The sequence below is a fragment of the Leucopleurus acutus genome (assembly GCF_964270905.1).
Source record: "Leucopleurus acutus genome assembly, chromosome: Y".
Classification (NCBI taxonomy): Eukaryota; Metazoa; Chordata; class Mammalia; order Artiodactyla; family Delphinidae; genus Leucopleurus; species Leucopleurus acutus.
The window spans coordinates 4,574,051-4,601,680 of NC_139164.1; the positions used below are offsets into that span (position 1 = coordinate 4,574,051).

General features: G+C 50.2%; 1 protein-coding gene across 1 annotated transcript in view; it reads right to left on the bottom strand.

Moving 5' to 3' along the window:
* The window catches only part of LOC309978872 (pseudouridine-5'-phosphatase-like), a 67,340-nt gene that overhangs the window by 18,813 nt on the left and 20,897 nt on the right, over nucleotides 1-27,630 (bottom strand). Inside the window, exons 2-3 of the mRNA XM_082865524.1 lie at nucleotides 15,151-15,369; nucleotides 824-1,053 (exon numbers count right to left, since the gene is read on the bottom strand). Of these exons, the coding sequence (XP_082721650.1) occupies nucleotides 824-1,053; nucleotides 15,151-15,369 (449 nt within the window). The remainder of the gene's footprint in view (nucleotides 1-823; nucleotides 1,054-15,150; nucleotides 15,370-27,630) is intronic.

Genomic DNA, 27,630 nt, shown 5'->3' on the forward strand with positions numbered 1-27,630 from the left:
AGCGACAGGCAGACGGTGAGAAGATCTCTCACGGAAAGGCTCTTCCCTGCACCCGTGCCCCACGAAGCACCGCACCCTCGGATGCAGGGACCAGGCGGGAGCACCGTCACCCCGAGGGACGCCCCGCCTGCTGTGGACACACGTGGGTCACCAGCAGCAGCCGCTCTCGAGAAGCCCCAGGTGTTCTGGAATCTGCCTCTGCAGGTGGCTGAGGCTTCTTCCCCCTCCTCCGTCTCACCAGCCCCCATGAGCCGCGCGGAGACTCAGCAGAAGCGAACAAGCCCCGTCGCGCACTCTAAGCACTCTTCCTGGGCTCAGACACCACCTCCCCAGCTCCAGCACGGACCGGCATAAGGAAGCAGCCCACAGAGGCAGGACAGAGCTCCGCCTGCAGCCCCCTGGCAGGGGAGAAACCGAGAAGCATTTGGGGGCAGGGGTGGTGAGCGTTGCTGACTTACGTCTGAATTGCTGAACTGCAGGGAACGTGTGTGTCCAAGGCTGCTCGTTACAAATAAGGACACCGTCGCCATGCATCACTGAAGGCCCCCCTTCCCTGCAAAGTGCCCGTCAGGCAGTGCTCTGCGAAGCCTAGGCTTTCTTACATTCGGGCACCCCAGACGATTCTGGCCGGGACTCACTGGCCAGGTGACTTGGGGTGGCTGCACTCCGCCACAAAACGAAGGGATCTCCCCACGCACCTTCCACCCGGCGACCCCACTGCCCTCTCCTTGAGTCCTCGGGAGTGCCGCACAGCAGCTGTCCACGTGGACACAGAGACCCTGCGCCTGCGCACGGCATAACCTGAACGCCCGCTGCCGCTTACCTGCTCCACGGGAGCGGCGGGAGAAAACCTGCGGGCGCACGCCAGGAAGATGTCTGGCTCCGGCTTCCCACTCCTCACTTCGGGGTCATCGCCGAGGACGACGTGATGGAACAAGCTGAAGAAGCCCTCGTGTCTGCTGGTCTTCATCTGGAAGGATGCGGTCCCTGAGCTGGTGGCCACGGCACAGGGCACGCCGTGCTTCCGCAGGTGGTGGATCAGCTTCTCCACACCTGGGGGCGGGGGGGGGGGGGGGCGTCAGTGATGATGGGGAGCAGAGGTACCGGCCGCAGGCCTCCAGGGACACTGCGCCAGCTCTGCCGCCCTGGCTCTGCTGCCTCTGCCCAGACATCGTGTGAGCTCACACTGTCCTGACAGGGGTCGTCAGCACTGGGGCATCCCCACGCAACACAAACGTCAGAGAGCGATTCAGGGCTCAGCGCTAGCACCTCCCAAAGTAACAGAGGTGACGGTACCGGGATGCTGCTGCTGTGTTCGTCAATCCCATCGGAGCCAACCCAGGGAAGGGCCTCTGCACTGAGTACACAGGGCTTAGTTTTGTTTTGTTTTAAAGGAATGAATACACAAGGACTATGCTTTTGGTGTTTTCTGAGGAAACTCTGTATTGTACAGAAAGCAATTCAGCATTCCTCACACTGCTGGACCCTGAACCAGCCCCCATCAGAGGCTGAAGGGAAAGGTCGCTGCTGAAGCAAAGCTGCAAGACCACCTACCAAGGAGTCAGACACTGAAAAGGCTCTGCTTAACGCAGCTGAACAACAATAACAACAACACACCACGTGAAAGACACGCTTCCGCGTTCCTATCAACGGTGGTGGTTAAGTCCAGGAAACAGGTAGGTTAATGTATTATCCTTGGAGCCAATTAAGAGACCGCCAGTTATAAGAAATGTGACAAAAATGACAGTACTTTCCACCTTCAACACACCCGATTACAACAACAGTAATGTCTAAATCCACACAAAGGTTTATCTAAAATAGTATCTTAAATAATCAGATAATCACGGCTGTTTCAGTAAGTACATAAGGCGATGTCCCTAGTTTCTCAATTGCTACAGAAAAGATTGACACGTTTTTCGATACCTGAACCCATTCAGAAAGGCAACAGATACTGTGATCCTTCAGAGGAACAGTCCTATGAGGTGCTCAGAGGAAAATGTGGACCTCAACTCCACGCCAAGACAACTAAATCAGCAAAATCTAGCACTTGGATGGATGTAAAAGTCAGTGTCCGACATCCAATCAAAATTACCATGCTTGCAAAGGAGGAAATACAACCCATAACCAGGAGAAAAAGGCAATCAATAGAAATGAACACAAATATGGAAGAGATGATGGATATCAGCAGATACTGACCTCACATAACAGCTTGGTAAATATAATTACGCCCAAGTCAGGGAGTGTCAGAATGGAAAAACAAACAAAAATAAAAGTGAGACCCAAATACACGCTGTCTGCAAGAAACTTACTTTAAAGATAAATACTCAGATAGGTTAAAATTAAAAGGATTGAAGGACTTCCCGGCGGTCCAGTGGTTAAGATTTCACCTTACAGTGCAGGGGGTTCAGGTTGGATCCCCGGTTGGGGAGCTAAGATCCCACATGCCTCGTGGCCAAAAAACCAAAACATAAAACAGAAGCAATTGTAACAAATTCAATAAAGACTTTAAAAATGGTCCACATTAAAAAAATCTTAACAAAAAAAAGGATTGAAAACTATGTATTATGTCACTACCCATCAAGAGTCAGTGCAGCTGTACTAACAAAAGACAAGTGAGCTTTAGAACAACGAATGACAGTTATCAGGGATAACTAGGGATGTTTTGTAATGACAAACTAGGTCAATTCATCAAGAAGATATAGCAATTCTAAATGTGTATGCACCAAATAACAGACCTTCAAATAGGTAAAGCAAAAACTCAAAGCACAGAAAGGAGAAAGATGTTTCAAATTCCTCTCTCAGTAATTGACAAAACAAGTAGACAGAAGATAAGTATGGTACTGCTGACTTCAAAAACACTATCAAGCAACTTAACCAAATGGACATTTATATAACACTTTACCCAACAACAGCAGAATACATATTATTTTCAAGTGCATATAAACATTCAACAAGATAGAATACACTATGAGCCAAAGAACAAGTCTCAAAAATTTTTAAGTAACTGAAATCATACAAAGTAATTTCCCTGACCATAGGAGAATTAAAATAGGAATGGTATTTGAAAAATCAAAAACTGGAAGAAAGAAAAGAAGATCTACAATCTAAGGTTTTATCTTAAGTAAAGAGAAAAGAAAAAAATAATAAACTCAAAACAGAAAAGAGAACGTAGAAAACTGATTAAACCAAAACCTAGTCCTTTAAAAAGATCAATTTAATTGGTGGGCTCTTAGCTAGACTGATCAAGGGAAAAAAAATAATCCAAGTTTATCGCAGTGAAAGAGAGACGGCACTACAGGTCCTTAAAATCATTAAAAAGGATACACAAAATATGACAAGCAACTTCATGTCAATAAATTTGCTAACTTAGATAAAATGGACACGTTCTTTGAAAGCTAGAAAGCTCACTCAAGAAGACGCTAATAACCTAACTAGCCCTAGGTCTATTAAAGAAATTGAATCTGTAGTCAAGAACCTTCCCAAATCTAGGACTGGATGGCCTCACTGGTGAATTTAGCAAGCATCTCAGAAAGAAAGAAGAAATAAAGAAACCGCAAGAAATTGGAGGGAACGCTCACTTCCCAACTCATTTTATGAGGCCAGCACTTTCCTGATACCAAAGCCGGACAAAAGTCACACAAGAAAACTACAGACCTGTATGACTTCTGAACACATATGCTTAATTTCACACTGAAAGGAATTTCCAACCAGTGTGAAAGTATTCTACGTGAAGGGTTTCTATGGGGTGTGAATCTATCATGTGAAAACATGAAAAAACCACAGCATTCAAGATTGTTTGCAACAAGCACTGATTAACAGCATGGAGAATTACACTTACCGGTTAAATTTCAGTAAAAAAACCCTTTACTTAACGGATGAATTAAGATGGATGAAAGAATGCCTATAAACAAACAGACATCCAATAATCACCTCTGTCTGGATACGGTGATTAAAGTTGAGTATCAACGTGATTTGAATTTAAAACAAAATATTCAAATTGTATCACACAATAGTAAACCAACATATTAAAAAATAATGGAGCATATTTAAACAGATGCTTTCTCTAAAACCTACTGGAAAAAGAAAACTTTGCTGGAAAAGTTCTCTGGTGCTACTGATTTTAAAAATTTAAATATAGTTTATCTCATTTTAGCTTATCCTTCTAACATTTCTAGTTCTGTGAACATTTCATAATGTACCTAATGTAACAGCACAGTACTATACATAAATAAGTACACACCAATAAGCCTATATTGGAGTGAGTACTCAACATTTTTTTTTTTTCCCAGTACGTGGGCCTCTCAGTGTTGTGGCCTTTCCTGTTGCGGAGCACAGGCTCCGGACGCACAGGCTCAGCGGCCATGGCTCACAGGCCCAGCCGCTCCGCGGCATGCGGGATCTTCCCGGACTGGGGCACGAACCCGTGTCCCCTGCATCGGCAGGTGGACTCTCAACCACTGTGTGTGGCTCAGTTTTGTCCACTGTCACACAGCAATGATTAATGTTCCCAGTGGTGGAGCTGTGAAGGAATGCCTGTAAAGGGGCCTGCACGTAAAAGCACACACAGGAAGGTAAGGCCCCAACAGATGTCAGCCATGGTCACCACCATTACATCAAGCTTCAGGTTACAGTCAGTAATGAATCACTCGAACGTCCTGATACATTATTGCCTGACTCCTTCAGAAATTTTATTTTTTAAGTGAACAAAAAATTTTTGTTTTTAAATCAGGGAAATAATCTTTTAAAAAATTAGGCCTATTCTGTTTGGGTTTGAAACACACACACACACACACACACCTGAAACACTTTTGTATCCTTTAAATACTGTACACCAAGTTTTTCTTATTCAGTCACTCTGAGAAGTAAAAGACTGAAAATGTGAAAGGAGTTCTGTCCTGTGGAGAAGCTGGTTCATTAGGTACATAAATGAAATCCACTCAACAGCTTGTAGCCTTGGTGTGCTTAAGTCGGTTTCAGGGCAGGGCAGGAAGACAGACAGCTCTTGCTACAAAGAAGCCACACTCACAGGATTGACCTACAGGGGAAGAAATAAGAAATGTGGAGCATCAGGGATCCTGATAGAAGAATGTTTCCGTTTGACTTCATCCTAGAGACCTAAGATTGGTGAGAAAGGACACAGAGGCTGCCACGAAAATGGATCTGAAAACGGAAAAATGCAGAAAAGATAGCGGACATGAGTTCTTTCAGGCGGTGCCGTGGAATTCAAGCGTTGAGTGGGTATATCCATGAAACCTCTAACTAGCTCAGGCATCATTTGTAACACTTCACCCTGAACCCAGCGAGGGTTCACTCCTGGGGGGAGTGAACAGGACCCAGGGGCAGATGATACCACATAGCAACAGACACACCGTGTGTTTCAGGAAACACAGGGCGGCTGCTGAGTCTAGAACTCTGCAGGGATGCACAGGAAGGTGAGGGTCATGTCACGATGTCAGCCCGGGGGCTCAGCTGATGCAAGCGCCCAGTCACGTGGCAGGGGAACAGACACCCACACCGTCCTGGCACGGGTGCACTGTGCAGGGCTCTGCTCAGCCTAGACCTCCACACGTGCGTTCCTCAGACAAGGCTCGGCCCCTCCTCACCCCGACTCGCATGTGTAAGGGCGTAGGCAGACCACCTCTCCTAGATGCTGACTGTGCCCCTGCCTGAAAGGTGAGCAGCCCAACACCACAGTGTTACAGGTCACAGGGATGCCACCAAGGGCAGTGGGTCAAATGGTGGCCCCCCAAAGATATGTCCGAGTCCTAAGCCCTGGTGCTTCTGAACGTGAACTTATTTGGGACAAGGGTCTCTGCAGATGTGATGAAGGACCTCCAGAATGAGATCATCATGGATTTACGGTGAGCCCTAAATCCAATGACTGGTGTCTTAACTCTGTTCCTGCTGTTATAATAAAACACCACAGGCTGGATGCTCTATAAACAACAGAAATTGATTTCTCACAGTTCTGTGGGCTGGAATTTAGATCAAGGTTCTAGCAGATTCAGTGTCTGCTGAGGGGGCCCTCTTCCTGGTTCACAGACGACTGTGTACGCCCTGTGTCCCCACATGGTGCAAAGGGTGAGGGAGCTCTCTGGGGTCTCTTTCATAAGGGCACTAACCCCATTCATTGTGCTCCACCCTCATGACCTAATCACCTCTCAAAGGGGCCACCTCCTGATACAATCACACTGGGGCGGGGTGGGGGGTGGTGGTTAGGGCTTCATATATTATGAACTTGGGGGTGAGGGGGGATGACAAACGTTCAGGTCATGGCAACTGGTGTCCTTAGAAGAGGAGAGACACAGACACAGAGAAGAAGCCACGTGAAGATGGAGGCAGAGATGGGAGGGAGGCGGCCAAAAGCCCAGGGATGCCTGGAGCCCCCCGGAAGCTGGAAGAGGCGGGAAGGATCTTCCCCTGGAGTCTCCGGAAAGAGTGCAGCCTGCCCACACCCTGATCTCAGACTTGTGGCCTCCAGAACTGTGAGAGCATAAACCTCTGTTGTTCTAGGCCACCAAGTTTGCAGTCATTTGTTACGGCAGCCACAGAAACTGTGGCCCCAAGGACCCAAGGTAGCAGCACTGGTGGTGGAAACTAGAAGCTGGGGCCTTGATTCTGAGAAGACGACATAATTCATGACTATAAACATGAACGTGTGCTGGCAATGTTTCAGCAATTGTTAGCAATCAAGGGCAGAGCTCAAGAAAGAAAAAGGAAACACACACACACACACACACACACACACACACACACACACACACACACACACACACACACACACACACGAAAAGAAGCCTAGCAGCTGTTCTCGGCATCAGTGGGAAGAGGCTCCAGGAACCTCCAGCTGCCACCTCAGACCCAGAGACCAGGTCACTCCGCTGGGATCAACAGCCAGGAGGTGCGAGGGTGCTGGGAGCTACAGGAGCAGGTTCTCAGAGGGGGGATCTTGACACCTCTCCCTCTTTACAGGAGACCTTTAGCAATGCCCGGATTTTAATGTCACTGTGGATTCCTAAGGAGCGCTTTGGAAAGGCATGATCACAGGGCACGAGTTCACATTCCAGGGCAGATAGGGGAGACAAGGTCTTGCTGACTCACCCTGAGGGTCGCCCTTTCCAGGGTGGATTCTAATTAGGATTCTTACCTAAGTATGGGAGGATGGTGGGGACAAGCAAACATTCCACCCTCCTTCCCAGGGCAGGATTTGGAGAACAGGCCCATCAAAGGCAATGACAACTCAAGTGAAGGGTCGCCTTCCAAGACGAGCAAGGCCCAGGAGCCTGAAATTTCCATCCGCCCCATAACACACTAAGAGGGACCTGACACAATGCCTTCCCAGTCTACCACTGTATTTAGGGCAGTGGTTCCCCAGCAGAGACAATTTTGACCCCCGCCCCCCGGGGCATCTGGCCAAGTCCAGAGACACTGTTTGGTTGTCACAACTGGGGGAGGGGGGGCTCCTGGCTCTGGTGGGTGGAGACCAGGGATGCCGGTCATCATAGGCAGTGCCGTATGCAATGTTCTCAGTCAGGGCAGTGTAGGAATGGCCTAGAAGTCCAGGGGTCAGATTCCTCACTCTTCAGTTTACTTCTCCAAATCTGCATCCTCACCTATAAAATGTAAGAGCAATCCTGCCTACTTCGCAGAACGAGTATAAAAACTGCAGATGATATAAAGATATAGGAAGCATGTTCAGTTTTCAATTCCTACACAAACAGGAGATGATGGAAAGAAAGGTGGGTGCCTTCTAAGCAATTCGCATCAAAAATGGATTGATTTCCTTCACCTGATGCGTCCAATAGAGACGAAAGCAGCGGAGTGCATTACTGTGGCTATCAAACTAATCTTAAAGTGATCAGCCCAATTTTGTGGGGACCAGGACAGTCAACTGAGATAATTTTCCACTGTCAACTATTTTTTCCTTGCTGCCATTCTGCAGAAGTTTCAACACTGTGGCCAGAGTTTCTGTGCATGTTGTTTTTTCTGGGCATTATCTCAAACATAAAATTCTTTTTTTTTTAATTAATTTATTTATTTTGGCTGTGTTGGGTCTTTGTTGCTGTGTGTGGGCTTCCTCTACTTGTGTCGAGCAGGGGGCTACTCTTTGCTGCAGTGCGTGGGCCTCTCATTGTAGTGGCTTCTCTTGTTGCGGACGGAGCATGGGCTCTAGGCGTGCGGGCTTCAGTAGTCGTGGCTCACGGGCTCAGTAGTTGTGGCTTGCAGGCTCTAGAGCGCAGGCTCAGCAGTTGTGGCGCATGGGCTTAGTTGCTTCGCGACATGTGGGATCTTCCTGGACCAGGGCTTAAACCCATGGCCCCTGCATCGGCAGGCAGCTTCTTAACCACCGTGCCAACAGGGAAGTCCTCAAATATAAAATTCTCGGTGTTATCGCCTATGTCCTCGGGAATGGTCTGGTAAGGAAACAGAAAGTCTTTCCCTGTGTTCCTGTCTAGGCTGCTGCAGACATGCCGAAGGCACCAGCGCCTGGAAGGCTGCAGCAAGCCCCTAGTGAGGGTCCCCTCCTTTCCATGGGTATCTCTCAGAGGAGGACTCTGTGGTGAGGTGCTGGAGCCCCACTCAACATGCCATGACACTGGGACTAAGGTCCCACTGAGTGTGTGCTCAGGGGGGCACGGAAGCAAGGCCCTTCCCCTAGTGGCTGTGTGACTCGGTTTGGGGGAGAGGAGACAGGCACAGCTGTGACATTTACGGAAAAATCCTTTGTACAGCATGCAATTACCACCATTTTCTACCTCGCCTGTCCAGGAACTTTAACAAAATACAACTTCATAATCCGTGAACGGCTTCTGGTATTTAAAAACAGAAACAAAATTTTTTTTTTTTTTTTTTTTTTTTTTTTTTTGCGATAGGCGAGCCTCTCACTGTCGTGGCCTCTCCCGTTGCAGAGCACAGGCTCCGGACGCGCAGGCTCAGCGACCATGGCTCACGGGCCCAGCCGCTCCGCAGCATGTGGGATCTTCCCGGACCGGGGCACGAACCCGCGTCCCCCTGCATCGGCAGGCGGCCTCTCAACCACTGCGCCACCAGGGAAGCCCGGAATTTTTTTTATTGTGGTAAAATACCATGAAGTTTACCATCTTGTGCATTTTTAAGTGCACAGCCAGTGGCATTCAGGAGCTTCACCTTGCTGTGCAGTGGTCACCACCAGCCATCTGGAGAACCCTCTCACCTCCCCAGACAGAAACTCTGTCCCCAGTGAACACTGCTTCTCCCCCGCCCCGCCCCGGTAACCTTCACACCACCTTCTGTCTCTTTGACTCTGACCACTGCAGCTGGCTCCTGTCAGTGAAATAACACAGTATTTGTCTCTTCTGTCTGGCTTCTTTCCCTGTGAGCACAATGTCCTTAAGGTTAACCCGTGTTGTAGCCTGTGTCAGAATTTCCTCCCTCCTTAAGGCTGAATAATATTCCACTGTAGGAATATAAGACATATTATTTATCCAGTCATCCATCAGTGAATACTTGGGTAGCTTCAAGTTTTTGGCTATTATGAGTAATTGCTTTCCATTCTTTAAAAAATACAATATTTTTTATTTCTTGAAAAGCAAGCCGCAGCTGAAATATTTTGTCCGTTGTGCACCGCATCCCCGAAATAATGCTGGGAGCAGATCTTCCAAGACTGAAAATAAATAGACTAATATACAGCTGACCACTGAACAAGAGGGGTTTGAACTGCGCGGGTCCACGTACAGGTGGACGTGTTTCAACAGTAAACACTACAGCGCTACACGGGCCGTGGTGGGTTGACTCGGCAGGTGAGGAGGAAGTGCAGACACGGAGTGCCGACTATAAATTACAGGTGTTGTCCAAGGTTCAAGTGTACCCGTACTGTCTGTGCACACACTGCGTCCCCACTGCTGGGTGGGTCGTCTACGGGGAAGCTGTGGGATGCGGGCAAGCCAGGCGGCCCCCTGGAACCTGGCCGTGTTCACTGGGACGACAGGTCACTCCTCACCCCACACAGGTGCCACCCACCCCGAGTCCGCACCTGTGCAGTCAGCAACTGCTCCTCAGACACCCAGAGCCTGTCCAAGCGGCTGGAAGCCACTCTCCTCAGCTGCCGACGCCCGTGACTAAACCATCATGGCCATCTATCCACCCACTTTCTCTCCACTGAATTGAGAGGTCTTTCAGTAAGGACTTCTTTTATCCGTGATCTCTTCCTCCCAAGTATTTAAAAATCCACAGGGGAACCGCCACACATTTAAAAACAAACTGCAGCTCGTTCATTTGAGAAAAACCTTTACGCCCACAGTTAAGTAATAGCTAGAATCGCAGGAAGACAAGACATATATCTTGTGGCTTAGTCTAGGATGTCTCTGTTATAATTTAGTAACAATTCAGGCACCTGGCAGTCTTTGAATGCCAGAACATTTAAACCAGGAAAAAGGAGTAACGTCCATGTACATCATCAAATAAGTCAGTACTCTACAGGACAAGGGGAATCAGAATTGTAAAGGTCTGTTACTGGCATTACTGACCAGCAAATGATTTTGAAGGAGTGTGGCATCGTGATTGTGGTTTGTTACCACGTCCATGCTCAATATTCTCCTTTCACTGCTGTTGTGATTGATTTCATGATGAGAAAAGCTAGGCATAACCTGAGACTCACACCTTCTCTCTGTATGTGCTGTCTGCTGGATTCTTTTTATGTTTGCAATTCTACAGCTTCGGTGCTTAAGTAATAATGACTCTTGAAACGTCAGTTCCAGTCCTGGTTTGTCAGGTGAATGTTAATTTTTGCCAGTACCACGTCACACTGTCACCTCACATGGGACTGCAGTCCACTGAGACCTTCTGACTCCACCTTAGGTCAAGCCCTCATAGTCTGGTCCTCCTCCCAGCTAACTCTCCCCTGCTGTCGTCATCAGGTGCCATAAACCCAGAGGAATTCCCCCCCACCCCGCATAGGTTTCCCTCTGGCACATCATCTCTTCAAAACTCCCACTGGTTCTAGAAGCAGCAGACAGCTTAGCTCAAGACTAAAGACCTAGTCGAGCCAAAGTCCCTGCCTATTTCTCAAGCACATCAGTAAAAGGCTCAGCTTCGAGCCGCCTCTATCTCACCTGCTCTCCGCAGTTTCCCCAAAGTTCAAGCCCCCGTCCCCAGCACAAAGCTGCCACTGCCCCGAGAACATTCTGCTTTATCTTCCTCCACTCCCCTTCCACCACTCTTTTCTGAATTTCTCTTTCTGATGTAAAACTATATGTTACTGTAGATTTCCACTTAAATGGATATGCATGTATCCTAAGCTGATTATACACACCTTTCTTTAATGTGCCCATGAGCAGCCACCCAGCCCCAGATGCCCTTAAGGACTGAGTAAAGGAAGAGGAAAATTACAGGATGACCCTAAGGAAATGAGTGCCTTCTTGCCAGGACGGTGGACCATGTGTTCAGAGAGTGGGGCGGCAGGAGCCGATAATGTCTGCTAATAGCCATGGGGGACTAAGGGCATAAGACACACGAAGAATAAAGTAGAAGAGAGAAGCAAAAGGAGGGGGGTGCGGGGGTGGAGACACATAATTACCCAGACCAAAGCAGGCTGGCAAAGAAGAAACGGGCTTGGGTAGAAGTGGGACTGGGGTCCACACCACGGAGAGCGGTGTCCACTTCGCGGCCGGGCTGTGGTCATCAGGGGCGCTCCGGGAGAAGAGCACAGGTACCTGCTGTGCCCCGGCAAGGCCCACCCTCCTGCCCAGGGAGTCCCCACGTGTGCCGCTCTCCAGCTTATGTCGGGGGGCCGCACTCCACGGTGGACATGGCCGAGTTCCTGGTTTCCCGAGGTGACCTGGGCTGCAGAGCACAGGGAGCCTCCGCTGATGGGAGAGCGGGGACCGGCCGTCCCCAAGCCGCAGAGGCCTGGGCACCACAGCCTCGGCTGCCCAGGGGGCCGGGGATCAGCGTGCAGTTCCGCTCTTCTGCTGGGTGACCTCCAGACAGGAGGGGAGAGAAAAACCCGAGGGAGCGCGGTGTGGCGGGGGGGGGGGGGGCTGGCACCTCCGAGGGGCCCGTGTGACGGGCAGCGCGTGGGCCATCGCTCCTGGGCTCGGCCTTGTCCCCCTCCTGTCCACTAGCCCAGATGCCACGCCCTGGGCTCTTCCGTGGGAAATCCCCCCATCCCAGCCCGTGAAAACGAGCAGGAAAAGTAGAGAGCCAGGCCAACAGGAGAACCTTCCGGGGGGTTTCACACCAGAAGAGGCACCGACTTTATGACTGGCCTTCTACACCAGTTACTCTCGCTGAATTATGCCAAAATACATCATTTTATTCATCTCAAAGAATCCATGACTGAAGAAATGTGCTTCAAAACACAACGGAGGTACCAGCACCCTGCATGGGGACCCTGTTAAAAAGGTTTCCTTACGTCCCATGGCAAAAGTTTTTCTTACGTTAGGCCACATACATTTCAATACTTCTTATCAAAAAGTTGTGCCACGATTCAGAAGATGTCTCTTCCCAGAAAATAATTAGACCTTTCTCTGACCTTCACCCTATATTTCATCAGTAAGGCATGTGGTAAATGCCTATAGAACATACTGGTCAAAAGTATCTCCCTCCTAGATCATTCATGACCCACTTCAAGGAGAGGCATCCACAGCATTCCGTCATTAGGCTGCTGATAGGAAGGTAATCAAGTCACTTGTGCCTGGCCTTCAAGCCCCACGGGCCAGCCCTACCCTCCAAGTGGCTGGACCCAGGCAAGGACACACCCGCGTCACTATCAGGGGCTAATTGCCTGGTGCCTGGCCCAAGGAGGGCACACCTACATCATAATCAGGGCCTGCTTCCCCTGGTAACTGGTCCAGGCAGACATGCCTGCATCATAATCAGGGCCTGCTACCCCTGGCAAACTGCCATGCCTTCCTTGCTAAGTACCTGCTGGGGCCACAGCTCTCACCCTGAACTGAGAGTTTCTTTCTCAAAATGAAGGATATTGAATTCATAATAGACCGTCCCTACAGACAGACTTCTTTTCTAATGAGCTCAAGATGCCTTTCACAACCTAAAATGCCCCACCAGAAAATACCTTCAGAAAGAAAAGAAATGCAAGTATGTTTCTAGGGCTTCCCTGGTGACGCAGTGGTTGAGAGTCCACCTGCCGATACAGGGGGCACGGGTTCGTGCCCCGGTCCGGGAAGATCCCACATGCCGCGGAGCAGCTGGGCCCGTGAGCCATGGCCGCTGAGCCTGCGCGTCCGGAGCCTGTGCTCCGCAGCAGGAGAGGCCACAGCAGTGAGAGGCCTGCGTACCGCAAAAAAAAAAAAAAAAAAAAAAAATGGGCAAAGGACTTGAATAGACATTTCTCCAAAGAAGACATGCAAACGGCTAACGACATATGGAACAATGCTCCGCGTCATTAATCATTAAAGAAAGGCAAAATCAAGAGGGAATCACTACACACAAAACAGGACAGCTACTATCAAAACGACAAAAAATGACAAGTGTTGGTGAAAATGTGGAGAAACTGGAACCCTTGTGGGCCGTTGGAGGAAGAATAAAATGGTACAGCCAGTATAGAAGACAGTTATGGTAGAGCTTCAAAAGACTAAAAACAGAATTACCTTATAATCCAATAATCGCACTTCTGCGACCATACCCAAAAGAAATGAAAGCAAGGTCTTGAAGAAATATTTGTATATACATGCTCACAGCAGTGGTTTTCACAACAGCCAAGAGGTGGAAGCAACAGAGTTGTCTATAGACAGATGAAGAGATAAACAAAATGTGGTCCGTACAGTGGAATATGATTCAGTCTTCAAAGGGAGAAAATCACATGCTACAACATGGATGAACCTTGAGGACATTATGCTAAATTTAAAAAGCTAGTCACAAAAGGACAAATACTGCATGAGGCACCTAGAGCAGTTCAAATTCACAGAGACAGAAAGAAGAAGGGTGGGAGCCGGGGGCCAGAGAGCGGGAGGAATGGAAGTTAGGGTTTAATGGGGACAGAGTTTCAGCTTTGCAATGTAAAAAGTTTGAGAGATGGAGTGGTGATGGTTACACAACAACGTCAACATTCTTAACACTACCGAACTGTACACTAAACATGGATAAGATGGTAAATTTTAAGCTGTTTCTTGTGACATACGGATGTGTTTCCATCACTAAAGTTTGTCAGGATTACTGGGTGTGCAAACAGCCCAGAGGCAGCTGATGAAGGGAGTGTGAATCGCGGTGCTTGTACCCGTGCGTGAGGAGTGTGTGTGTGTGTAATCCAAGAACAGTACACATGGTTTCTGTGTGACACAGGCAGCGGTATTAGCAGGGCCCTTTGACAGAAAATTCTCTGGTTCCCGGGAATACTCAATCTGCCCCTCTGGATATGTGTACAAATACAGATAACAACACATGTTTCAAAAATGATGACGACTCATATGAATACAATTTTGAATCCAAAATTACTGCTATAACTGTAAACTTTTTCTCCCTTAGCACCAGGAATTCTAAAGACTGAGTTTTCACCTTTTCTCCTAGAAAAATCTTAAAATAATACTTCATTTTTAAGCATTTTTTGTCCCTGTAATCTAGAACATTCTTGACCTTCTCACTTGTAGTAAGAACCAGCAGGCAATTCCGTTGTGATCAACCTTCAGTTAACATGCTCCAAGGGAGAAAAATCATCTTCCCTTTCAAAGGAAAACAAGTAAAGAGAGCGATAAAGGCCATACAAACAGACATGTCAGAACAGAATTATGCCTTTAACTTAAAAAAAAAAAAATTAAACTTCTTTGGGGAGATTTAGGTGCTTGCTTCTCATCAACATGTTAAAGTTTGCATAGCTGCTGAAACCTTAGTCGGTGTTATCTGATTGTGAAAAGAAAAAGCCTTCTGTCAGGAATGTAATCTTTACATAATACCCATGCAAACACAATGCAAATGTTTTTGGACCTCAGGAGTCAGTGAAAGGAACGCATATTCTTTTAAGAAGCCTTTAAAAAGACAAGATTGGATCGCAGCACACAACAGCATCCACCAAACTCTCTCTCGAGCCCCTCTGAGCCTCACAAGGAAGAGAATTTTCCAAGAAGTTATCAAGACCAAAGGACAACCCCAGCATGCCCCGCATGAGTCTGTGAGAGTCACTACTAAGGCGAGAGACAGGATGGCAGAGGGCGGCACCTGGCATGAGCGCGGCGGTGGGGAACACCTCCTTCAGCTTCGCCTGGCTGGCTTCCACCAGCTCCTCCTTGGACATCGGGAGCTGCAGGGTGTCTACGATGATCTGGGCCGCCTCCAACGCCGTCTTACCCATAACAAGGGACTTCACATCCCAGCTGTATTTCTTCCCATAGCGACCGCAGACTGCCTCAAACACCACTGAGTACAGCCGTTCAGTATCTGCAGACACAGTGAGACGAAGACACAGAGGCTTTTAGGGTGCACGCGGTGGTAATGCCAAGTCTACATCAGAGAAGCACGTGTGTTCACAGTGCAGGTCAAGTTCAGGGTAGAAAGCTCTCTCGGGGAGACCTATGGACGTGAGGGAGACGTTCTCAGGCCATGGGGACCAGACGATGCCCTGGGCAGCCTGCTCTCTGCTGCTCGGGAACGTTACAGGCTGGCCCTGAAAGGAAGTCTCTAGTACGGTGAAACTGCCTTGTCTACGCGCACGCACGCATCTGGGCCTGAGCACGCGCTTGACGCCGTGAGCTGGTCCTCCCAAGCGTGCACCGTGACGGCAGCACGCAAGGGTCTGTGTGTGAGCCCTCTGCTGTTAGGGATGTGCCCCGAGGAACTACTCCCACCCGGCAGGAGCGCCTGGCCACGGGCGGAGCAGTGAAGTGCCTACGCGAGGACAGAAACTTGTGCGCGGCTCTGAGTAGGAACACACAACTCCTGTTTCCTCTCACGGGACCAGATCCCTCACGGCACTTGTGTCATCAGGCATGGGGGGTGGGGGGCTTCGTCCACCAAGCCTTCTTGCAACAGCGGCGGCGTTTCCTGCAACGTACCTGGATGCTGTCGCTCTGTGGTGAAGGGATCATTCCCAGGAGGCCGCCACCCACCCCGTGGCTGCTTCTCCCGGCAGCTGACCTGCCCTTCCCCTCCCCACCCGCTAAATGTGTCGTGCTAGGGCCTCCCTGTAGGCTGCTTCCCCGGACAAGCCCTGGACCCTCAGCCCCACGGTGGCATGCTTCAGCCTTGACGATGACCAGCAACAGAAAGAGCTTTTCTTTCTCCTCTGCTTTCCAAGGCAAAATCATCTACAGCTGCGTATCAAGTAGGCTCAGCGCTTTAACTCTTTGGGTCTTCACCGTTCTACCACGGGCTGGATTCTGGGGGGACGGTATAAGACACACAACAAAAAGATCTCAGATATCCACCCTCAGACATACTCGCCAGACCATGCTTGGGCATGACCCCTGGGCTGGGTAATACATTCCAGCTTTTGTTTCCTTTTCTTTTTTTGGTACAAAAGAAGGTGGGACTTGAGGAAAAGTCTTCCCGGGATCCTTGGTAGAAGCAGCCAGCGTCTGCATAATAACCTGAGTGGTTCTAGTTTTTCTAGAACCATGCTGCACTTAATCTCCCTGAAGAAGTCCCAGCAAAGAGGGAAGGGCTGATGCACCCTCCGCTGGACGCTGAGGAGGGCTGCCTGTCACACACGCTCTTTTACATCCTTCTCGCCTGTGAGCGGACACAGAGGGAGGGCTCTCGGGGTCGGGGGGTGGGGGGTGCGGGATGGATGCACTGGCAGGGAGGCTGTACATTTTACCTTCTACACGTGAGCACTTTTCTTCTAGCGGTTGAGAGAGAGAGAAAGACTGACAAAAAGACATCGCCGGCACCCAGCGAGTGAGAAACCACTGATGGGTTTGCGAAGGCTAGGGAGTGCCAGGAAAAGCAGCAGAGGCCGGGTGGGGACTTAACATGAGGGACTCGTGCTGAAGCAAGTGGATGGGGAAGGAGAAAGGAGCATGAAAAAAGACTAATTCTGAAGACAGAAAACAGCTGTATTCTTTAAAAATGCTTCAAGCAGCGTTTATTTAAAGCTGAAGCTTTTAATTTAAAAGGCACAGAACGGTGGGATTATAAATCTGTAGGAGACTGTGCCGACAGCCACTTTTCTTCACAATTTAGATAAAATCCCCCCAAACCCTCGGTGGAATAAGCGAGGATCTGAATGCATCGCCAAGCTCCTCAGACCCGGCAATGAGGACGCCAGCTGACGACAGCGTACGATCAATGAAAGGGACAGCGTTTTGAAAGGAAAAGGTTCTCCAGAAGCTAAACTAAAATGAAGCCGCATAAAGTAGCTGTGCTCTGCGCCGTGCTTCTGGGTTATTTTTCACAGGAAACTCACGTGGTTTTCCACAGGCTACGTGCACACAAGCTGCTCCCTTACTCAGGTGTGTTAGGAACATACTGCAGGTACACGAGAACCTCAGCCCTGGGCGGTGGGGGGGATAGGATCCAGGCAGCAGTCCCAGCAGGTACAGATGAAGGGATCAGGCAGGCAGTGACACGAGGGCATCGGATCGGGCGGGGGGCAGTGAGGGAGGTGAGCGGACAGACTCAGCCCAGAGGTTGGTATTTTCATCCGAGCTGCGGGCTGGGTCCCTAGGTGGGAAAACAGAAGGCACTGACGTTTAGGGTCACTGAACTGTTACTATAAAAGGCATCACCACACCTGGAAGGCCTCTCTGTTTCGTCTGAGGCTGAGCTTCTGTCGTTGTACTATGCTTAGCAACAGCTTTTATCATCGAGAACGTATTTAAATGCTGGCTGAGTCCATCCCAGACTCTGAGGACGGTATCTGTTTGTGTTTCAGCTTATGAAGACGGAAGGGGTGAGCGTATTTCCCCACTTCTCTCTTGCACGAAGCTGCACCTAATCCAGTTCTAAAGGCATGATCTGCATTATTTAATAGCAAAACCCCTCAATCAACCCGAGAGTAAGAAGCATGTAGGGTAAGAGCTGGCTTGGTTTCTCTGCCCACCCCATCTCCACTTCTGTACCACACGGACACAAAGCAAGGGCGTCCTGATCCGAGAGGAGCAGCGAATCCCCAGCCTGGCCACGCTCTGGCTGGACGTCCCAGGAGGAGCTGCTTCACCTCGGTGACCTGCGGCTTCTGCCGGGGGCACCGTGGGGAGCAGTGGCCGCCTGCAGGCCCAGGCGTGCCGGAGGACTCTGGGCTGGGAGCCGGCCCCGCGCTCGGAAGCCAGGCTGGCCTGGGTTGGAGGCCCTGCCCCGCAGCTGGCCAGCCGCTGGGAACTCAGGACATGTGCTCGGCACTCTACTGGGCCTTAGCTTACCCGTCTGCACCCTGAGGGGTCTTCCCACGGGCACACACCTGCTAGGCACCTGCGTCAGCTGAGCGGGTAATCGGCGCGCAGCTGTGAGCACGGCGCCCGGCCCTGCCTCCCCGCCTCTAGGGCCGTCTGGGGCACACGTGCCCTGCAGCGGCTCCGTGGAAGGCGGTCAGGGAGCATCTGTGAGCTCAGAGGAGACGACAAGCTCTGCTTTCCCTGCCTGCACACCACAGCTCCCAAAATGGCAAGGGCTGCTGCATCTAACAAGTCACAGGGCCTCATTCCGGGTGCTTTACTTTAAAAGGAAGTGGTAACCATTTGGGATTCCCTCCCACAGTGTTACACATTCCCTAGCTTCACAAATACTTGTTAACTGACCGCCCGGCCTAGGACAGGCACACTGACGCCGTGTCCCCAGCCCCATGAACCATAAACTTCCGGAAACGGAAAAGCTCTCATTTAGCAGAAAAAACAGAGTCAGTTTTAATGTTTAATATTTGGGACACTTAGCGTGAACCTTCTTGCGCTTCCCTGTACAAACACCAACAGGCTTTGGATTACGGATGCTGCCCCAGGCCACCGCCGCCGCCCCGCCACAGAGCGTACATATCATGGAATCAATGCATTCCACTTTAAAATAATAATTTAAAAATCGAAATACAACTGGCTCCTCTGGTTTTGGAAACGGACTGTGGATTGATTACCGCTCTCCAGTCAACTTACACCTTCCATATCCTGTACACCTTGAACAAAGTGAGATAATGCTTCTCAGAACTTAATATATCTTGAGAATAGTCTTACTTTCCAATTACTAAAAAAAAAAAAGGAGGGTGAAGGTGACCTAAAGACACTGTTTTGTGCTACAGATAGTTCCTTAACGATACAAGATACCTTTCCACGTGGAAAGGCAGAAGGGCCCATCTCGGGCTAAAATCAAATTGTCACAGTCTGGCAAACAGGGAGTTGTAGAAGGGGAAGCAGACTGATGTAGCCGGCTCCATGCTTCCTCTCACCCAGAAATGGAGCAGTCTTCTTCAGTGTGGTGAAAGCTACATAGTTTACATGTGAAACGGCTTTAACAATAAAAAGGCAGCGCACGGGACATTCTGATCAAAGTGGTGGTGCCACTCTTCTAAGCCACCGTGGTAGTACACAGTAGGTCATCAATCACTGAATACACTCCTTGAAAACATGCACTTCTTTTGTTCACCTACCACTCGTTTCCCTAATCCACTGGTCCTCAAAGTGTGGTCCCTGGACCAGGAGCGTCAGGAATGCAAATGCTTGGGCCTCAGCCCAGACCTACTGAGGAGAAACTGGGTGAGGCCCAGCGCTGTGACCCCAGATCTGCTGTGTGTTTTATCAACCCCCCCTCCCACCAGCAGGAAACCAGGGTGTGCGTGCCTAACACAGGGGAGAATCACTGACCTGACCTGTTTTTACCAAAGCCCTGTGCTCTGCAGTCAGCGATTTTAAAGCCAGATCAAGTTTAACCAAGAAAAGCTTGATTTTAATGATTACACGCATAGATCTATTAGCAGAAATTAAAGAAAAAATAATCTATTTACACTTTCCTCTGTATTGCATCCCATGCATACTTAAACTTTTTTCTTCTTTTGAAGAAACATGTAGCTTGCAGTAAACTACAGACAACTTGATGGAACATACTATACTGAAAGGATTAGTGAACTGGTTCATCTCTCTCCCAAGTGGAAATCGAGAAGAAGAAGGATGTCTAGCCCTGGGACCACAGAACAGGAAGCAACAGCTGTTGCCGGGGCCCTCGGTTTGAGAACAACTACTGAGACCGACACACTTGCTCTCTGCGCTTTCTAGCAGGGGATCCTTGATTTCCTCCAGTGATGAAGGACGTCACTGGAAAATAAGCATCCGTTCCCAAAAATGGACTCTTCGGTCAAGCGGCACAGCCATCCTACGGCCTAGGCTCTAGATGACGAGAGCCTGCAGACGTGGCTCGTGCTTCTCAGGAAGACAGGAGACGAGCCATCCGACCCGGCGGGCTCTGCTGTCAGGGGCTGCCCAGGGCTCTTCTTGACTTCTCAGGGCTCCCCAGCTTGCTTAATAATTTCTAGCACACTCATGGCGAAAAGTGTTTCTGCAACAGCTGTCTGCTGCTGTTCTCCATGCTCCCAGCACACGGCACGAAGCCCAGAGCCTCTATCGGCGCCACGCTTGGCTCCGAGTTGCCTCTGCCGTACCCCTGCCGGGCCAGCTGGCCAGGGCGTCTACCTGCCTCACCGGCCGCCGTGACGAGCAAGGCCAAGGCAGAAGAAGGAACCTGCTAAAAGTGCCGGTCACCCCAGGTGTGGCGGAAGGGCACCGGTGGATCTGGAGGAAGGCAGAAGAAGGTGTGGACGTACCAGCTTCTGAGAGGGGCAGGCAGGGGCACAGCCTGAGGCAGGAGGCCCTACAGGACAAAAGGCCCTTCCAGGAGCCAAGAAGGACCCGCCGGTGGTGAGCGCTAGCGGAGGCGCCTACGCCTAGCTCTCCGCGGGAGGACTCGGCCAGCGCTTGGCTGAGCAGCGGCAGAAAGGCCGGCAGGGTAGTGGACAGCCCTCCCGGGAAGGGGGCCGGCAGGGTAGTGGACAGCCCTCCCGGGAAGGGGGCCGGCTGCAGGGACCGCCTGGTGGAGGCTGCAGGGCGGGGACCCAGGAGGTGGCTACCATAAGCGGGGCATGCGGCATGGCTGGTTTGGGGGCGTATCTATCTGGCTTTCCCTGGCCCATCCCACGTGGGAAGCTGCAGGCACAGAGCACTGATCGCTGCAGGGTCCGTGGTCCGGACGCTCAGGAGGCTGTGGGTCGGTGCACGGCTGGCACGTCCCGTCCCTCGAGCGTAAGGCGTCTGCCAGCTGCTTGCTTTCTCACTCTTGGGAGTCCAAGGTCCAGAGGCCACTGTCCTCCGAGTCAAGACAGCCACCCAGCAGGCTGCACCGGCCCGAGAAGGACAAGGGTCCCACCCGCAGGGGGCAGACGGCTCCGTCTCCAGGACAGGACGCCACTGTGGAAAGCCACCGGGTGAGCAGAGCAGCTATGGAGACTGTGCGAGATGCCCCAAACATTCCAGTCCCATTAAGGGAGACAGGCACTGAACCGGTCAAAGACCCTGGGCCACACGCTGGACCCACGGGCCCTGCACGGATGGCCCTACGTCTCCTCCTGGCCACCTGACCCTCCACAAACCCACCCTCAGCATGTTCCAGGCCGGAGGCAGGACCCCACTCCCTCCCTAGCTCCGTTCACCTCTCCCCTGGGTGAAGCATTCCTCTTCACACAGGTGCATCGGGCACATTCTCTGTGAGAGGCACTGAAAAAACGTGGTTAAGTGAGACAGAAGCATCCTTGCCAAGTTAAATACAGAACTCAGTGATTGAGACTGAAAAGCTTATTAAAGTTTGCTTGGGGAAAAAAAAAAAAAGGAACAGCCAAATACCTGCAAAGGGAAAGGGAAACTTTGCAGAAAGAGTGGTAGAGAAAAGGCAGTATGTAAATCAGAGTATTTCTCTCAGCTCAGAACTACTGATATGTGGCCCTCTGCTAACCGCAAGGACCTGGACGTCCAGGAATGTCCTCTCAGACCTGAAAACGGATGCCAGGCAGAGGCTACGTTAGACACCGAACGCAGAGGCCTGGCATTCTGGGGAGGAGAAAGAAAACAGGACGAGGAGAACACAGATGCCGCCTCCAGCAAACACTGCAAGTCTCCAGGCGCTGAGGACACTCGGGTGCGCTCTCCAGGGGCCACCAACACTGCGTGTTGTTTATACACACAGGACAGGCTTTCCTAGTCTGTGCGGTTTAACCTTTACAAATGAGCTTGCATGTAAGAGGGAACACGGCCTCCTGTTTAGGAATGTACAAGACGGAAACCAGTAATTAACAAGCATGAAATTGCCAGTCCCGGTAATATGTGCTTCAAATTAGCAGCCTGCTTGCTCTAGCAGGCTTAGAGGAAAAGTATTTAAGGGTCTGATGTACTGTTTCCTGTAGCTGGAAGCTATCAGTTTTCAACTGTAAAGAAGAAATAATAACTCCTTAAAATGAAGATCGGTGATAATAATTTAACTGGGTGATCACTTGTAAAGTAAAAATCTTGATTAGTATTCAGCATGATTCACTGGTGGTGTCAACTATTCCCTTTAATAGGTATGGGTATTAGTCAAGAATTTTTTTTTTCTGGTAATCCATAATAAAGTTTAAGGAAATCATTTTAAAAATGAACTGGTTCAAAAAATGTTGCTGGATCATATGTTATCTCTATGGAAACATATCTGTACTGGAGGAAAAAAAAATGAACACTGACCCTTAGACTCAGAAACCTAAATGTAAAACCAAAGCTATGAAACTTCTGGAAGAAAATACAGGAGACCATCTTTGGACCCATGGGATCTACGAAGGCTTCATACACAGAACACACAGTAAGAAGCCTAGAAGAACACATGGATAAAGGGGCTTTCATCAAAATTAAAGGACCCCAGGAAGAAAAGGCAGGCCACAAAGTGAGAGAAAACACACACACACACACACACACACACACACACACACAACTTACATGCAGAATCTATAAGGAGCCACACTTTACAGCTTAGTGGTGACACAAACAACCTGCAGTAGAAAGAATAGCAGCCCCGCAAAGATGCACATGCCCTGATCTCCAGAACCTCTGAGTAGGCGTCATGGCAAAATGGACCTCGCAGGTGTGTTTAAGCAAGAGTCCTGAGGTGGGGAGATGACTCTCCAGGATCACAAGGATCCTTCCAAGAGGCAGGCAGGAGGGTCAGAGTCAGAGGAGATGTTGAGGGCAGAAGCAGAGGTCAGGCAATGCAGGGTCACAAGAATAGGAAGGTGGGTGACCTGCAGAAGCTGGAAAGACAAGAAAACGCTCCTCGAGAGCCTCCAGAAGGAATGCAGCCCTGCCAACACCTAGATTCTCCCCCGGCCAAGACTGCTTGTGGATTTCTGGCCTCCAGAGCTAAAAGATACATCACTTTGTGTTGTTTTAAGCCACAGGGTTTGTGATAATTTTTTACAGCAGCAATAAAAGTAATACACAGCCCAACATAAAAACCACTTTGGATAACAGTCTGGCAGTTTCTTACGAAGTATACAACTATCATACAACCACCAGCAATAAAAAGGAAAAAAAAATAACATGCAATCCCATGAATGAGTTCAAAAACATGATGCTCAATGCAAGAAGCCAGATTAAAAAAGGAGTACATTCTGTATGATTCCATATAAAATCCCAGGAAGTGCAAACTCATCAGTAGTTTCAGGAGACTGACAGTTACCGTGGCAGGGGCATGAACAGAGAGGGATCGCGGAGGGCCACAAAGATACTCGTGGGAGCTGTATCCTTACATTCCTTACCTTGAGTGTGCACATGGTATCGCGGGAATCACATGCTAAAACTGATCCATCTGTGCAGAGTAAACTACCCCTGAAGTCCAATGTGATCAAAGTGTCCTGACTAGACTTCTCAAGGTCTGCTCCGAACAAGGAGAACCAGTGTTTGCAGCACAAGAAAATGAAGACGTACCTGGAATTCCAGGCGGCCAGACTGTTCCTGAACACAGAGACACTCCTGGGGTCAGCCTATCAGTACGAGGACGTGGGGACAAAGGACAAGGTGCGTGAGACGGCTCTCAGTCAACCAAAAGGAAGGCTGTCTTTTAGAAAGCGTGACGTCTGTGCCCAAGGAGGGAAGACTTAGCAGCGTTGTCCCCTATCTTTGGCCTAGGAAGAGAGCAAGACTTTCTCAGGATTTAAGGTATAAAATGAGCTTTCCCTGAGGAGACACCATCTTGATGGATGCGAACAATGGCCTCTAAAAAGTAAAACTGGAAAGACTCCTACCTCACTCCTTACTACTGAAGTAAATGAAAAGGCCAGACATCACAGTCGGAGGTCAGGGCCTGACTCTACCCAAGGGATGCAGGCCGGGAAGACCATCCTAAGAGGGCCGACGAGAGGCTCATCATGCTGCCTGCCGAGGGGCACCGACAGGCAAGGGAGGTAGCTGCTCACACACAGCGTGCGTGTCCCCTGAATTCCTATGTTAAATGCTAACTCCCCATGTGATGGACGCTGCTAGGAGGTGAGGCCTTTGGAAGGTGGTGAGGTCATGAGGGAGGAGCCCTCCTGAATAGGATTAGGACCCTCCTAAAAGAGACCCAGAGAGAGAGCCCCCCAACTCCTTCTGTTACGTGAGGACACAGAAGGCACTGTGAACAGAGATCGGACTCTCCGCAGACACCAAATCCGCCTGACCTTGGTCTTGGACTTCCCCAGCTCCAGAACTGTGAGAAAAACACGTGTGCTGTGTAAGCCACCCAGTCTGTGTACTTTTGTTAGGGCAGCTGGAGCAGACTGAGGCAGAGTGATGGCAGGACTCCCTCACACACGGAAGGACTGGAGAAGGACAGGCGGGCACTGTCCCACACGACGAGCAGTCAAGAAAAACGTGATCTCTGCAGTAGCTACCAGTTCCAGCGCCCCGGATGCCAAGTACGAACAATGATGAGTCTTCCAGGCAAATCCCAGATGCCCCTGCACACCTGCCAGGTCAACTCCAGGTGTCCCCAGTTAGTCAAGGGGTGTGGACAAACAGCCTTCCACCTACCCACCCCCATAATCACACTGAAGCACTTCACGTGGAAAACACAGGAAAAACAATTCCTCTCCTCGTTTTTTGTTCTTGTTTGTATTTCGGCAAAGGCACAACATAGATAAAGAAGGTAAAGAACAACAACTCAAGCTTCTCTGCAATATTTTACTTAGACTGCGGCGAGGTAACAGAAATGCCCAGCTACGCTTCGTTCCCCAAAGTTGTTTTCTTTTTCCATTCCACCACTGAAACTGGTGATGTATCCCCTGCATCTAGGCTTTCCCTTGTTCACTGTCTCTGCTTTTCGATCACCCATCCTGTGGCCCTGGTCTTCCTCCCACCCTCAGAGACACTGAAAGTGACAGGAAAGGCGAGGCATTGGCGACGGCCGGCCCTGGAGCCAGAGGCAGTGGTGGGGATACAGAACGGGCCCCAAGAAACAGAAGAGTAGGGCGGGCAAAGTCGGAGGCAGGGGGGCAAGAAGCACAGAGGATGTTTACTGAGCCCTGACAAACTGCAAGACTAGGAGACATACCTTCTAAAATGGGGAGAAGTTCAGGGAAGTAAGTGTAGATTTGGTAGTGATGATTAAGGGCTTTTCAAGTTAAAAATCTCCCGAACTCATCCACGGAAGCCACTTTACAGCTGACCGATTATTTTGTGATATTTAACAGTATGTTACTGATACAGAAATGCTATCAGGACAGCTTAAAAATAAGAGATTCTTTTCAAACGTTTTTTTTTAACTCCTATTTTTAAGCTTTTAAACAAGGCATACTGAGTTTCCATGACTTCTTCCAGGTCAGCGAGCTCATCTAGGGCCCATCCAGGGCTGAAACCACGGTCTGCGTACGAAAATCCCAGGAGCTCCGAACTTTAACTTGGCCTGGCACACGCTCCTACAACTCACGGGTGCCGGGCACTCTGACTTCAGCCGCGGTTCTGCCAGGTGTGGGACCCTGACCAGCGGCACGGGCCTCACGTGGGAGCTGGTGGGAAATGCATTCTCAGAACCGCTCCAGAACCACAGAGCCTGGGGCGCCAGCAATGTGTGTTTGCACAAGCTCTCCACAACAGCCTGATGCCTGCTCGAGGGAGAGAAGCACGGACCGAAGTTTCGTTAGCATTCCTGGCAATGAGATGACACACAGTATCTCCTATCATCACTACGGCTACTAAAGTAATTAGTAATAGCCAACAATCAATCACTGGGCACCTCCCATGGGATCTGTGTGTCCCTGAGATCCATGGCAACCCTCCTGATATGTACAGGATTACGCCATCCCCAATTTCTAGATGGACAGACTGATGCTTGGGGTACATGGTCCATGACCAAACAGGAGGTAGAGAAGGAGTCAGCCTACCCTCTTCACATGTGCTGACTCATGCTCTCAGTCGCGACACAAACCCGTGTCTCCTAGGAGGAGCTCGTGTCTGCCAACACCTGGCTCACAAATTTTCATCCCCATAACCCTGTACACCCTCACTTTGCAAACCTAAGCTCCGGGTTTTGGACGTGTCCCTGTTTCCCGCCTTCCTGTTGCAAAATACGAATCTAGAAGCTTATGGCAGCACCACTTCTGTGGGGCACTGGCTGACCGTGAAGACACCTTATTCAGGTGAGGGGATTCAGTGAAATGGTTACCAGTCCTGCCCTGAGCAAGCTGTCAGCTGAGGGCTTGTCAAAGGTAAGATCTCTCCAAGGTTTCTCTTAAGACTTGGAGCAGAATCGACCAAACGTGGGCACAGAGGATTCCACGAGGTCACTGATTCCTACAGGGACCTGTGGCTCAGGACACCAGCCTGTTCCTTTCCTGCAGAGAACCTATCACCTTACACCAAAATTTTCTATGAGTGCAACGCTGGGCTCTTCCACCTGGTAGAGTAAACACAGGCAACAGCGTCCGGCAAAATCGAACAGCATCTGTAACTGAAGAAGCAAAAGGAAGATGCTGTTTTCACTCGTAGAAGGCAGAGCCGCTTGAGAAACGCAAGACCAAGGCTGAGTCGGAACACCACACACAACACGTCTTTTTGTGCAGGGAAATCCAGGAGGTGGGCGTGTGAGTTCCACGTGCCCGTCGCTTGACCACGGGAAAGCGGGCTACCCTCAGGCTCGTGACAGTGGGGGTCCCCCATCAGGCTACTGAAAATTCGCCCTGGAATCTGGAGGCTGCGGGAGAGCTTGACTCAGTTACAGGAGTGGAGACTGGGCTGAGGGCAGAGTGGAGGGGACTGTGTCCGCCCCGGAGTGAGACGCTGTCTTGCCAAGCACGGCGTCCTGGGGACCCTGGAAGCCTCGGGAAGCTCTCTGCCCACGGAGGAGGTGCCGTGAGTGGGGACAACCAGGATTCGCATGCTGGCCTTGCTGCTTCCTGAAGGTGTCCCCTTGTCAAAGGGACAAGAGCACTGGAAACTCAGTTTCCCTGTCACCCAAGGCTGTGCGGGGGGGATGAAAGGTGCCATCAGATGTAAACTGTCCAGAGCGGAGTTATGCGCTCCGTCAAGGGTGTTCCCATGAGATGCAGCGGGAGATGGAGAAGGGCAGGTAAGGCGGGGCTTTTCCGGGAGGGTCTGTCTGCAGAGGGTGCATGTGAGGACATCCGGGGAGAGGGGACGGTCCATAACGGAAGCAATAGCAACAGGAGAAGGGGCCCCCGGCTGGGCCTTGTCTTCGGGAGGACATGCCGTGCCTTTCATGTCCCCAGTCCCCTCT